At 47.0% G+C, this 13,431-nt stretch overlaps 1 protein-coding gene across 1 annotated transcript in view; it reads left to right on the top strand.

Moving 5' to 3' along the window:
- Positions 1–1,345: 1,345 nt before the first annotated feature.
- XPO4 (exportin 4) overlaps positions 1,346–13,431 on the top strand; it is a 129,708-nt gene continuing 117,622 nt past the window's right edge. Inside the window, exon 1 of the mRNA XM_089775590.1 lies at positions 1,346–1,622. Coding sequence (XP_089631716.1) covers positions 1,545–1,622 — 78 coding nt within the window. The 5' untranslated portion in view covers positions 1,346–1,544. The remainder of the gene's footprint in view (positions 1,623–13,431) is intronic.

Below are 13,431 nucleotides of genomic sequence, written 5' to 3'. Positions count from 1 at the left end.
GATTGCCTGCAGCTGGGAATGGGTGACAGTGGATGGCTCACTAGAGAATTGCCTGTTCTTATCATTCCCTCTGAAACATCTGGCATTGGCCACGATCCAGAGACAGGATACTGGGATGGATGGAGCATTGGCCTGACCAATCTGACTGTTCTTATGTTCTGCCTTGGTAACTAAGGCATTGCCCCTCTTGATTTGTGGAAAGGCTGAGCCTGCAGACTAGGTATAACAGATGAAAAAAGTTAAGGCTCTCCTGAAGTTAGGATGGAGCTGATGCCCTATTATTGGAGGGATGGAAGGGAGCTGAACTCCAAGTTTCCTATGTCAGAGTTTCTCACCCTTTTCCATTCCAGGACCCCCTCTCTATGTAACGGGACTCCTGCCCCCAATTAGCAACATACTTGTTTGTGGCCCCCTCTTGAGCACTTCTGCCCTGCTAGCTTGCAGGCTGGCGTGTGCATGGAGAAGCTGAGTTTACTGGCGGGGGAGGAGGTTTGCAGGGAAGTGGGTGGGCTAGAGTAAGCATAAAGTAAACTGAGCTCTCACTGCCTGCCTTGACTGGGAGAGTTTAAAGAACAGCCCTCTTCAGTCAGACCAAACTAGGTGTGTATGCAATTGCTGAGAACTGAATCTCTACCCTGCATGCCAGTTCCAGCAGGCTAAGGGGTGCGGGTGAAGGGAGCCATGCCCCTCCCCCTGTCCCAGCAGGTTGAGAGGTTCATGTGCAGTGAGCTGAGCCCCCCCCCCCAGTTCCAGCAAGCTAAGGGGTGCATGTGCAAAGAGCTAAGCCCCCCCAGTTCCCACAGGCTATGGGGTGCACGTGCAGGGAGCCGAGCCCCCAGTTCTGCAGGCTAAGGGGTGTGCTCGCAAGGAGCCAAGCCCCCCAGTTCCAGCAGGCTAATGGGTGCGCATGCAGGGAGCCCATTCCAGCAGGCTAAAGGGTGCGTGTGCCAAGGAGCTGAGCCTCCCCCATTCCAGCAGGCTAAAGGGTGCAGGTGCGTGTGCAAGGAGCCGAGCCCCCCATTCCAGCAGGCTAAAGGGTGCGTGTGCAAGGAGCTGAGCCTCCCCCATTCCAGCAGGCTAAAGGGTGCGTGTGCAAGGAGCTGAGCCCCCCATTCCAGCAGGCTAAAGGGTGCAGGTGCGCGTGCAAGGAGCCGAGCCCCCCCACGCAGCAGGTGTCCACGCGCTCCCCAGCAAAGTTAATCAGAAAACTGCAGCTCAGCTTCCGAAGCGATGCGACCCTTCTCGCCCGGGGCGGTGCTACCCCCCGCTGAGCCGGACTCTGTATTGGGCCTGACCTGGCCTAGTCCCGCCCCTGGCCCGCCTGTGGCCGCGTGCCCTGGGCCCGCCCCGGGGGAGAGGGCGGGCGGCTCCTGCGGCAGTCCCGCCCGGCGCTTCCGCCCGTGTCCCTGCTGCTCCGGCCAGCCACGCTGCTGCCGGTCGGCGCCGGTACGCTGGGTCCGGGCGCTTCCCCGCCAGCCGGCGGATTGGCTGTGCGACCGCTTCGTCCCACAATGCAGCGCATGGCGCGTCATTGAAGAGAGACCATGATGGCGGCGGCCGTGGCTGCGGGGGGGGCTCCTGAGGTGATCGCCCAGCTGGAGAACGCGGCCAAAGTGCTCATGGTGAGGGCGCCCCCGCGCCAGACGGGAGGGGCTTTAGGCAGCGCCGGGCCCGCGGCCCCCCCAGTGCCTTCCACGCGCCCCTTCCTCTTCAGAGCTGTGCTGGATGCCCCCCGAGCCTTTTATGCCCCCCAGGGCAGTTTCCGTGTGTGGTTCCCGGAATTCCTTCCCCTGCCTCCTTTATCTTGCCTTGGACAGTCTGCCGCTGTTCTCTCAACACCCCCCTTTCTTTTCGGTAGTTTCCCTCGTCTAACCCTCTTTTCCCCTTCCCAAGCACAACTCTCCACACGCAGGAGCCTGCCACTCTGGAAAGTCTCACTAGAGAGGCCGCTTATATACCTTCATTCCCATGAGCCCCAACCCATCAATCAGCATTCTCCACTGTACTAGTCTCTTCTTACCCATTTCCTTTAGGGGACCCTTCTTTGCTGGTCCCCTCTACTTGCACCTCCTTTCCTCACAAACTGCCCTCCTGTCACCATTCGTGTTTCCCCCACTCCTTGGGAAACTGGCAGAGTGAAATCTCTGCTCTCTCCCCCCTCCCCCCATCTCTTCCTCTTGCTGCTTGTGCAAACTATTGTGTGTGGGGGTTACATAAAACATGGCTAGAAGTGCCTGTTCCATCTTTCTCTCCTTGCAGTAATGGAAACTTGGAACCCCAAGGGTGAATTGCAAACATGTCATAAGAGGTGGCTGAGTTTAATGGTTGGTGAAGTGGTTCCTGAATAGTTTGTAATGTCATTTGTGGTTATAAAGGCCGCACGAAGGTGTTGTATATGAGATGTATGGAGGTAAGAACTTGTGTGACTCTATCTGCCCTGTGTTGTGAAATACACTCAAGGAGTCTCAAGGGCTTTGTAGTGAACAAACAAAAGTACTCCACTTAAAGTACCAGCAGCACTATAACAAAGCTGGTATTGTTTTGATATTTATATAGTGATGTAGTGTGTAGAACTCTTAGGTAGCAAACACATTTTGTGAGCTGTTGTCTAAGTCATGTTTTGTATTTTCAGAGGTGGTGGTGGTGTTTCAATTATTACAGAGTTTGTGAGGGGTAAAAATTGTCACAATCATTCAATATTTATGAAAGAGAGGTGGATTAGAACTATGCAGTTATTCAACTGACTTTATTTTTGGTGGTCTGAACTTTTTTGCCCTCAACTGAGAATTGCTTTGGTTTCTGGCACTGAATATTGTACAGTGCTGAAAATATAAATAAACTCATATACCAGGCATTAGCTAATTAAACTTTATATAAAACGGAGTGCTTTTTGATTTTCTGTATAAAAAGTTGTACATAAATAGTTTCAAACATAAATCTGTTTTAATAATGTTTGGCTGTAAAATTTTTCCTGCAGTGTTGTTTTCTGATGTCTGTAAAAATTCTGACCTTATTGATCATTTGAAAGACGATTTGATGGGAGTTCAGTGTAGCTGAACATAAGTTAATTAGGAGTCTAGTTGAAATATTTATACTAAAGTAGAGCCTGCTGGCTGCATGGTATGAGGTATTGTGCATATTAGAGATGTGAAAATATAACCATGTAAGTGGTTAACTGGTGAGCCTGGGTACATTGGTTAACATTCACAGTTACACGCAGGGAGTTGCCTACTGCCCTATGCTGTTGTTTCTGATACAGAGGCAGTGGTGAGGGGCAGCAGGTGGGAGCTGGTATGTGCAGGGCAGCCGGTAGGAACCAGCTCCTCATGTGTACTGACTCCTGAGGCAGCCACCTGCTGCCTCATGCTGCGGCCAGGGTGGTAGGCGGGAGTCAGTATGTACAGGGAACCACCTTAAAAGTTGGATCCCTGTGCATACTGACTCCTGGGGAACTGACTGCTGCCTCACGTGTAATTGTTACACATTTACTTAATTACACATATTTTAACATCCCTGCTGCACGTATTGAAATCGTGTATATCCCAAATACTTAACAGTCTAATTTCCTGTGAATTACACTAACCAAAATTAAAACTACTTTTAATTCTGAATAAGAGAGCCCACATAAGGATTCAATGGGGTTAAAATAAATCTGTTTTAAGTTCACAGTAGGGATGCTGGATATTGTTTACTTGAATAATTGTGTAATGGCACCAAATCTTCTGGTTACATGATTATTCAGTAGACCCTAACAACGAGGGCATCAGCCAGTGTATTCCTGGCCACACTCCTGGGAAGCCGCCTACTGCTCTGTGCTGTTGCCTCTAACAGAGGCAGCAGTGGTGGGCAGCAGCAGCCTCGGTCTGCAGGGGGGCCCAAGCTCCCCGTTAAGAGGTTGTTCTGCCATCCCACAGAACAGCCTCTACCTGCGGTGAGCCCGAGCCCACTGTGGATAGAGGCTGCTCCGCGGCAGCAGTCCCCATCTGGAGGGGGCCCAACCTTTCTATGGACAGGGGCTGCACTTGCATCCCACCTGCCCCACTGCCTCTGTAGGATGCAGCGGGGGGGGGGGGGGGGGGGAAGGTGGCTCTGCAGAGCCGGCATGCACTAAAAGCTGGCTCCTTAGGTGTGACAGCTCCCGCCTGCCCCCTCTCACTTTGCCTGCTGCTGCTGCCTTTCTGTCAGAGTCAGCAGCATGTGAATGGGGTGGGGGAGGTGGTTCTGCAGGATCCAGTGCTTGTAGGGAGCCAGCTCATGGACACCGGCTCCTGCCTTCTCCCTCCTTGCTGCCTCTGATACAGTAGGGGAATGTGTATAGTTGTTAGGATTAACCGATAAGCTGAGGTTTATCGGTTAATCATTTACACGCTATATGCTAGCATCCCTAATTTACAACTTTAGTTAATTTGGATTAATTTTCCTGAGTGTTGAAACTAAATGCTTAGAATCTATTTTGCGTGTGAGTAACTCTTTTTGTTACTCATCAGTATAACTCTACAGCATTGACTTTAAAAAAGTTAAATGTGTATTCTCAGACACACAACAGTGTATTTAGTTACATTTCCAAAGACAAGAACTTTTTTTGGAAATTTTATCATAGTAGCTATTTTGGAAAAACTCTCTAAGGTGGGCACTCTTAGGGTGGAGTAAGAGTGTCCACATGGAGTTATTTTGGGACACTATTCCAGACTGGATTGGGGAAATTGTTTGAGAATAAATCTTCTTGAGTAGTTATTTTGGTAAATTTTCAAGTGTAGCCAACTCTTTAATAGCAAACAATATAAAAAATAAATTCCAAGAATTGTAGATAAAATATAACAAAAATTAGATGTATGCAGATTATCAGGGCTTGACAAACGGCGGTGAAAGCTGCTTGCCAGCCCCACACTGCGCAAGCGCAAGAGCCGCATTGTGCATGCACGTGCCGCCGGTAAATAGGGCACATGGATGAAATCTACTCACCATGGGCGAATAGATTCTATAGTTTGTCGAGCCCTGCAGATTATAGTAAATGTAGGTAATGTATTTAAAGATTTGAATTACGGTGCGTCTCGTACACATACTTCTGAAACTGATGAGAAATATTAGACATTCAGCTACCGATCTTAGACTTCCTTTTTGAGCATATCAGATTATGGAGGTAGAAGTATTTAGTTGTATAAAGGAAATTTAATAATAGAAGTGTATTGTTACAGATATTATAGGTGTATAGATGTTACAGACAGGACTGGGCAGAAGACAGGGATGATTAGGAAGCCTTTTTTAGGTGAGTGCCATTAACTTTTGCATCTTAAAAACAAATTTTTAGTTGCATGTTGGTTAGGGATGTTAGTGTGTACAGTAAAACTCCATTGGTCCGGCATCTGATGGTCCGGCACCATCAGGAACCCGGAAGTGCTCCGGGCAGCTGGACCATTGGAGCTGCTCTGACCCCGGCTTCCCCGACTCAACCGCTGCTGAAACTGACCAGCAGCTGAATCGGGGAAGCCGGGGGCAATGCAGCTGGTGCGCTGCTGGTAGGTCCCATAGCACTGCCCCTCGGCGCTGCGGGACCACCCGGCAGCACCCCAGCTGTCCCCGATTCAGCCGCTGCTGAAACTGACCAGCGGCTGACTCTGGGAAGCCTGGGACGGAGCAGCTCTGCCTCGGGCTTCCCGGAGTCAGCCGCTGGTCAGTTTCAGCAGCGGCTGACTTGGGGATGCCTGGGGTGGTGATGCTGGGTTGGTCCGCAACCCGGCAGCACCCCAGCTGCTCTGCCCCAGGTGTCCCCAAGAGCAACTGACGTGCTGCTGGGTTGATCTTGCAGCACCAAGGGGCAGCACTACCGGACCAACCCGGCAGAAACCCAGCTGCTCTGCCACAGGCGTCCCGATTCAGCTCCTGCTGAAACTGACCAGCAGCGGCTGAATCGGGGGCACCTGGGGCAGAGCATCCCCCCCGACACCACCCTAGACCCCTCATAGCCCCCCCTTTCGATAGTCTGGCATATCTGATAATCCAGCACCCCCTGGGTCCTAAAGGTGCAGGATTATCAGAAGTTTACTGTAAGTGAATTGAAGAGTGGTGTAACTGCATCAAATCGTCCCCGGGGTGGGGCTGGCAGCCAGTGGGCTCTGACCCCACTCCTGGGGAGCCCCCTGCCATCCTGTGCTGCTGCCTCTCTATCAGAGGCAGCAGCATGGGGTGGCAGCAGTCCCTGTCCGCAAGAAGTCTGAGTCACAGACGGAGGCTGCTCCGTCATGGGCCAGGCTTCCCGTGCACAGAAGCTGCTCTGTAGGATGCAGAACAGCCTCTGTCCACGGGGAACTTGGACACAGAACAGAGTAGTCTCTGTCTGCGGCAGGCCTAGGCTCACCGTGGACAGATGCTGCTCGGAGGCAGCTCCCTTGTCTCTCCTCCACTTCCCCCATACGGAGGGGAGGGGACAGGCGGGTCCACAGTCAGTGCTGGGGGAGCTGGCTTTTAAGACTGATCCCCACCCCCAAGCACCAATTCCTGCCTCCCGCCACCTCTGAAGGAGGCAGGCACACGCCAAGAGCTGGCCTTGGCCCCCTCACCCTCTGCACTGTTGCTCCTTTATCAGAGGACCCCGCCCCGCCTCTAATACAGAGGTAATGGGAGGTGGGGATGCGTGTAGTCAGGTGTTCGACTATATGTTGACATCCCTAATGTTGGTAGAATGTAACCTTCCAAATGTTAAACAGATACTAAATGTACTAGTGTAAATTCAGTTAGTATTGTGTAGTTTTTCTGTGCTAGTGCTAGTGTAAATCTGCTGTGGCCAACCTGCAGCTTGTGAGCCCCAAAAGTGTGGCTTGCGAAGCCGCTCTTGTGCCCCCCCTACAACAGCCCCTGCCGGCTCCCTCCCGGCCCCCGGCTTCCCTGTGCTTACTGGGTCGGAGCTGTGGGGTTTAAAAAAATGGTGCCCAAGATGGCGGCCATCTTAAAGGAGCAGCTTCCTTTAAAAAAAAAAATTAAAAAAAAATATTTTTTTTTGGCTTGACAATTCTGGTGCAGCTCTTTGCATTGGCTTTCCTTGTTAAATGGGTTAGCACCCCTGGTGTAAATGGTAGTGTAGACAGACTGAGGAAATTCCACATGAAACTTCCATTAAAATGGTGGTAAAAATAAATTAGCCCTGTTTATGGTAATGCTTACAAAGACAGAAAAATGAGCAGTATGCAGCTCGAGTATTTCTGCTGCTACCTGTAGCATTTTCAGTGTGTATTAGAATGAAACATTATTAGACTTTCATCTGTTTTTGCTATTGTTACTGTAAACTTTGTGGGGAAAAATTAAAACTGACAAGACTTAGGGCCATTTGCCTCTGTTATCCTAGTCTTCTGCAGCAGAGTAAGAGACAGGCACTAAAACTATTTAGGGGGAAATTTAGAGATTGGAGGGAGGGATAAATTAGCAGAGACTATCATCATAACAGCTGGAGGCTCTCTCTAATCCTCCTTTCCCTTTCCAGTTACCAGAAGATATTTTAGGTGGTAGAATGGAGAATTCAAACTGTTCAGACAATTGAGTTGAAAGCTATGAAAAAGAGGCTCCCAAAGCAGGATTCAGTGTTAACATGATTATAGGAATCCCAGAAACTGTGGTAGCACAATTTGTGTGTTAACAGCAAGTTACTTCTGGTCTGAGAAGTAAATGTCTCAAGTTATTTGTGTATAAAGGGAATAATAAATGTGGATGGGAGTCTTTGTGAATGGATAATTGTCCACATCTACACCTTCACATGCCTGGAAGAAATGGGTGGAGAACTATTGATTTGCAAGAGGGTGTGAAGAGAGAAAGTAGGAAGAAAAAGTACTGAGATGTTTGTGTGAGAAGCTTGGTGAAACTGGCATTATTAGCAGAGATAAGTGGGTGGGACCCTGCAATAAGATATGAATAGACAAGAAAGGAGGAATAGAGTATGAACAACCTTGCAGGTTGAATTTTTCTGCCTTGTAACTGGGAGCAGTAGTTGGGCAAGTGGCAATGGAGAGATTCAAAAGAGTCTTGTGATATACTCAGTATGACAGATAAGGAAGATGGTCTTAGCATGTGTATTTTGCATGGATTAGAAGGTGTGATATGGATGTCAAACAGTTTCAGGTATTCAGAATGGGAGATTTATGTGCTCAAATTTACTATTTTATATATCTTTTGAGTTTATCATTTAAAAAGCGAAAGTTAAATCCATTGGAGGACAATAGAAAAGAGCATACATTTTGGCAAATGAAATGTAAAAATATAACTAGACTAAAAAAGAATTTGAAGAACAGCTTGCCAAAAACTCAAAGTAATAATGTGTGTGGGATTGTTTTTTAGTATTATTTTTAAAGTACAACAGAAGTGGGAAGCCTGCTACCTTTCAGTTCCCGGATTTCAATCTCTTACGTACCAGCCTAAGTTTGGTCTTCTAGACCTCTTTCCTATCCTTTCCCTATGTCATTGGTATCTATATGTACCACAGCCACTGGGTACTCAAGCACTACACATCCATCCATCCAGATGTCTCAGGAGGTCTGCAACCTTTGCACCCAGCAGGCAAGTCACCGTGCAATTCTCCCAGTCATTGCAAACCCAGCTACCTATGTTTCTAATAATCATATCCGCCCATAACTATTACCTATCCATTGCTAATAACTGGAGTTCTCTCCCTGGAGGATGCCACAACATCATTTGGAAGGAGGGTCTCAACTATGAGATCATTTCCCTCTGCTCCAGTTGGATATTCTTCCCTGAGACTTTCATTCTCCTAAACAGCACAGAGGCTGTCAGATGGGAATGGGACTGTTCTGTTGTGTGTTTGAAAGTCTCATCTATACGCTTCTGTTTCTGTTAGTTTCTCCATTTCAGCTGTTCTGATCTCCAAAGCCTGAACGTAGTCTGGAGGGCTAGGAGCTTCTTGCATTGAATGCACACAAGCACCATCTGTGTGAGCTGTTACTTCTGTAGAAACTGTTTGTGTGACAAACACCAAGCAATTTATTCAGTAATTTAAGGCAGTGGTCTCTAATTTTAGCAGCCCAAGCACTCCCATTTTGATTTAAAAATTTGGGGGGCCCTCTAACTCTCCTGCTAATCCCTAGCCTTGCCCTCTTCTCTGAGGCCATACCCTCTGCTCACTCCATTCCCTCCCTTCTTCCCCCTGTTGCTTGCTCTCCCCCACCTTCACTCACTTTCATAGGCAGAGGTGTGTGTGCAGGAGTGGATGTGGAGTGTGGTGGTGTGGAGGTTCTTGAAGGGAGTTTGGATGTGGAATGGGGTGAGGGACATGGATTCTGTCTGGATGCTGCTTACCTGAGTTGTCTCCTGAAAGTGATAGGAGCTGTTGCCAGAGGGATGTGCCTGAGTGGGGAGGCCATGGGGTCTCTGTGGACTGCCCCTGCTTGTGGGCACTGCTCTGCAGCTCCCATTGGCCACAGCTTCTGGACAATGGGAGCTGCTGAGTTGGTGCTCTGATCAGGGACAATACAAGGAGACCTACTTGCCCACCCCCCAGGAGCTGTAGGGATGTGCTGGCTGCTTCTGGGAATGGTGCAGAGCCAGGATAGGTAGAAAGCCTGCCTTAGCCCTGCTGTGTTGTTGGACTCTTAGCATGCAGGAGGTGCTGGGCGGGAAGAAGGAGTTGAGGGGGGGAAGGGAGAGGAGTTGATCAGCAGGGCCCATGGACTCTCTGGGGTACCCTTGGGGACCCTCAGGGATCCACAAACCCCAGTTTAAGAAATGCTGGTTTAAGGGAACAAGTACAATGAGTTCAAATCTTCTACTAAGGTCAGAGGCACCCAGTTTTTTAAATAAACACGAGGGCTGTGTCTAGACTGCCCACTCTTGGGCATGCAAATGAGGGCAAAGCATGGAATATCGCCACACATCATTTGCATAATTAATAAGCCTCCATTTTTGCGCAAGAGGCTTTTGCATGAGAGCCATTCTTCCTGAAAAAAAGAGGAAGAATGGCTCTTGTACAAGAGGGCTTTTTGCGCAAAAATGTAGCCTAATTAATTATGGAAATGAGGTGCGGCGATATTCCATGTTTTGCCTCATTTGCATATTTTTTGCGCAAGAGTGGGCAGTCTAGACATAGCCCAAAAGTATACTCTAAGTCAATTTAAAAAGTCCTCAGAAAATAAAGTGTGTTCTTGATCTTTTGGTCTGTGTTCTCCAGTTTTGGTAAGTCAACAGACGTGGTGTATTAGGGTGAAAGGAGTCGTATGTGACTGGAATATGAGGAAAAATCCATCAACCAGTCGATTAGTTTAACATCTCTAGTTTGGGATGCTCTGCCCCAGGCGTCCTGATTCAGCCGCTACTGAAACTGACCAGCAGCGGCTGAATCAGGACGCCTGGGGCAGAGCAGCTGGGGTGCTGCCGGGTTGGTCCAGTAGTGCCCAGAGCGGCGCTGCGGGACCAACCGGCAGCGCCCCAACTGCTCTGCCCCAGGGTCCACAACAAAAGCCTGGTCTGCTGGGGGGGGAGGGCACACTGAGCAAAGCCTCAGAAGCGCGGGAACCCGCCGCTGCTGCGGCTTTGCTCCCGGTGCCCCTGGTCTGCTGGAGACGGTCCCCAGCAGACCAGGGGCACCGGGAGCAGCTTTTGTCGCCCCGGAGGTCGAGGCGGCGGGACCGCTGCCTGTAAGCTCCGGGGCGAGAAAGCCCCGTTCGTAAGTCGGATCCGCGTAAGTCGGGGACTGCCTGTACAGAAAAAGTTAGGGCTTTACTTTTACGGCACCCTCATTCCCTGCTTAAAGTGATTATTTAGAAGGAATTGAATCTTGGCGCTGTTTATCTCAGAACCTGGGATCATTTTGTTAGAAGTAGGGAAGTGAATGTTTAACCAGTTAAGGGTGACTGATGGGGGCTGGAGCAGCTCCCTTACTGCCGTGGGCAGAGGGCTACTCAAGCCCCAGAGGGGCTGCTCTGGCCCTGCCTGTGATGGGCCCAGGACCCCTGCAGGCAGGAGCTGTTTCAGCCGAGACACCGGAGCAGCCCCGGCCAGCAGTGTGGGGCCTGTGAAGGAAAGGAGCCTGCTAAGTGCAGATAGTAATCAAGTGGGAGACTCCCCAGGATTGACCAGTCATTCACGATGTACCGGTTGGTGACCACTGCTGTAGAACCCCAGAGTTAAGAACTAACTGGTCAACCGCACTCCTTCTTTGGAACTGGAAGTATGTAATCAGGTAACAGCAGAGAGACAAGTAAATGCAGTACAATACTATGTTAAAAAAGGGAGCATTTAAAAAAAAAGATTTGACAAAGTAAAGAGTTTTTCTGTGCTTGTTTCATTTAAGATGATTAAAAGCAGGTTTTTTTACATAGTAAAGTTTCAAAGCTGTATTAAATCAAGGTTCAGTTGTAAATTTTTGAAAGAGCAACCATAATGTTCAGAGTTATGAACTACTTCCCTTCCCAAAATGTTTGTAACTCTGAGGTTGTAGTGTAGTAGTTAATGCTAACTGACACTTATCACATTGCTCTCTAATGGCTTTATCTGGCCAACTGAATGGACAAGATAGTGCAAGAATTGTATCTAATTTAGAGTTGAATCAGACAGAGCAGGGACATGAACATGGGTTTCATACATTCCAAGCCAGTATTCTAACCAAATAAATAATTTATGCAAACTTACCTGTCTTTGTACCTGAGTTGTAAAGCCCAGGTTCTGTTAAAAACAAACAAACAAAAATAAATCCCGCACAAACAAAAGCCAGATACTTTGACACAATTTTGTTTTTGCAATAACATAAGAGAGATTTTGGTTTTATTCCAGTGCAGGGTGAAAAGCTTTGACGTTTCAAAAGTTTGTTCACTTTAAAATGGAATTGATTTTTCTCTGGTCAGTGTCAGGGCTTAACCAAAGCAACAGTTTCTGTAATTTAGTGCTTTGAGGATGGGGCATTGTGAAAATCCTGCTATTATTTTCTTTAAAAGCTCAAATAAAAAAGATGGTAGAGGCTGCAAGGAGTTTGGTAAAGGAGAAAATGTATAGGAAAAAAATAAATGTGGCAAAGGTGGTGAGAAACACCTGAGTGCTAAAAAGTGGTATAGGAAGGAGATGCAGGCAAATATTGCTTTTATATCCATTAAATGAAACTATTATATAGAAAGAATGAAAATGAACTGCTGTTCATAATAAAATTTAGCACATATTTCAACTTGCAAAGGACTTAATTAAAAGACTTCTTGAGTAAAAGCCCTGCTGTGAGAGAGGGAGAAGTTAAAAATTGTCATGATAGCAAGATCTGAGATAGTAAGTATGTAGGAGGTAGTTCCCCTGATAGTCATGCGTGGGTTCCAAATATAAGTTGAAAAATGCTAGGCACTGGGAGCTTAAATAGGTTGTATCATAATTCATTTTGGAAGACTTTAAGAAAATAAGTCCTAGATACTTTTAGAAAACCTTAGGTACCCTTACATTGTATTTTGCAGATCTGAAATATAGCCTTTGCTCAAAATTTAGGCTTAATCTCAAATTGAAATTCTTTTATGGAGATGCTGATTCAGCTTGGCTAGCTCCTTGTTTTTGACTATTACAGGCTTCCAAAATCCTCTTCTTAGCAATGTCTAGATACCATTTTGAAGTTTGTGGAAGTTTGTGATCAACTGTCTCTGCAACCCAGTAAAGGTCCCTGGAACTTTTGGAATAATTGTCTTGTTTGACTTGACTGTAGGGAAGAAAAGACTTTTCCCAATATTAAAGCAGGATTAGTTTGGAGAGAGTGCAGTGTTAATTTCATTAAATCGCACTTACTAGAGAGCCCAAGGATTTTTTTATTTCTACTCTTGACAAGTTTGCAATTCATTTTTCTTGCAGACGTAAACATTGCCTTTGGCAAGACAGACTTGGCTTGAATAGCAGCAGGTGGGAGCAATTTTATTAGTTTTTTTCAAGAAAGTCCTCCGGTAGGCATATTTGCCTTCTCTTAGTGCTGTATTTAGCCTACATTGTTCATACGGTATGTTTTCTGTAGGTGGAAAGACTGAGTACACCAGTCTAAAGCACTGCAATGCACCATCCCTGTCATTCTTTTTAAAAACTAGTAAGACCTGGAAGAATACTTAAGATGGCTACACAGCAGAATAATTATTTTTAGAGTTCTCTTCTTGCCATAATAGAGACATTTCTTAAAAAAATTAATGTAACCATGATTTGCTGTATTTTTACATTATGTAAAGGCTGTGAAAATGCACATAGCCTTATTCTAGTACAGTAAATCTTTCTACAAAGAATGAAAACAATATCTCTGGTCCCTGCTTACCAGTACGCCAGATGTTTTTAACAAAAACATGCATCTCTGAGATAATGGTACAAACTGATTAACTAAAATATGATTTAATAGAAAACTTAATCAATTGACTATTAAAGTATACAATGGAATAAATATTAAATGCTATTAACTTGAGGTATATATCTATATATGCTATATGTAACTAG

The sequence above is a fragment of the Pelodiscus sinensis genome, chromosome 1 (assembly GCF_052426305.1).
Source record: "Pelodiscus sinensis isolate ZL-2025 chromosome 1, ASM5242630v1, whole genome shotgun sequence".
NCBI lineage: Eukaryota > Metazoa > Chordata > Testudines > Trionychidae > Pelodiscus > Pelodiscus sinensis.
Note: the sequence above shows the minus strand (reverse complement) of the source record. Positions and strands in the feature narration are given on the sequence as shown.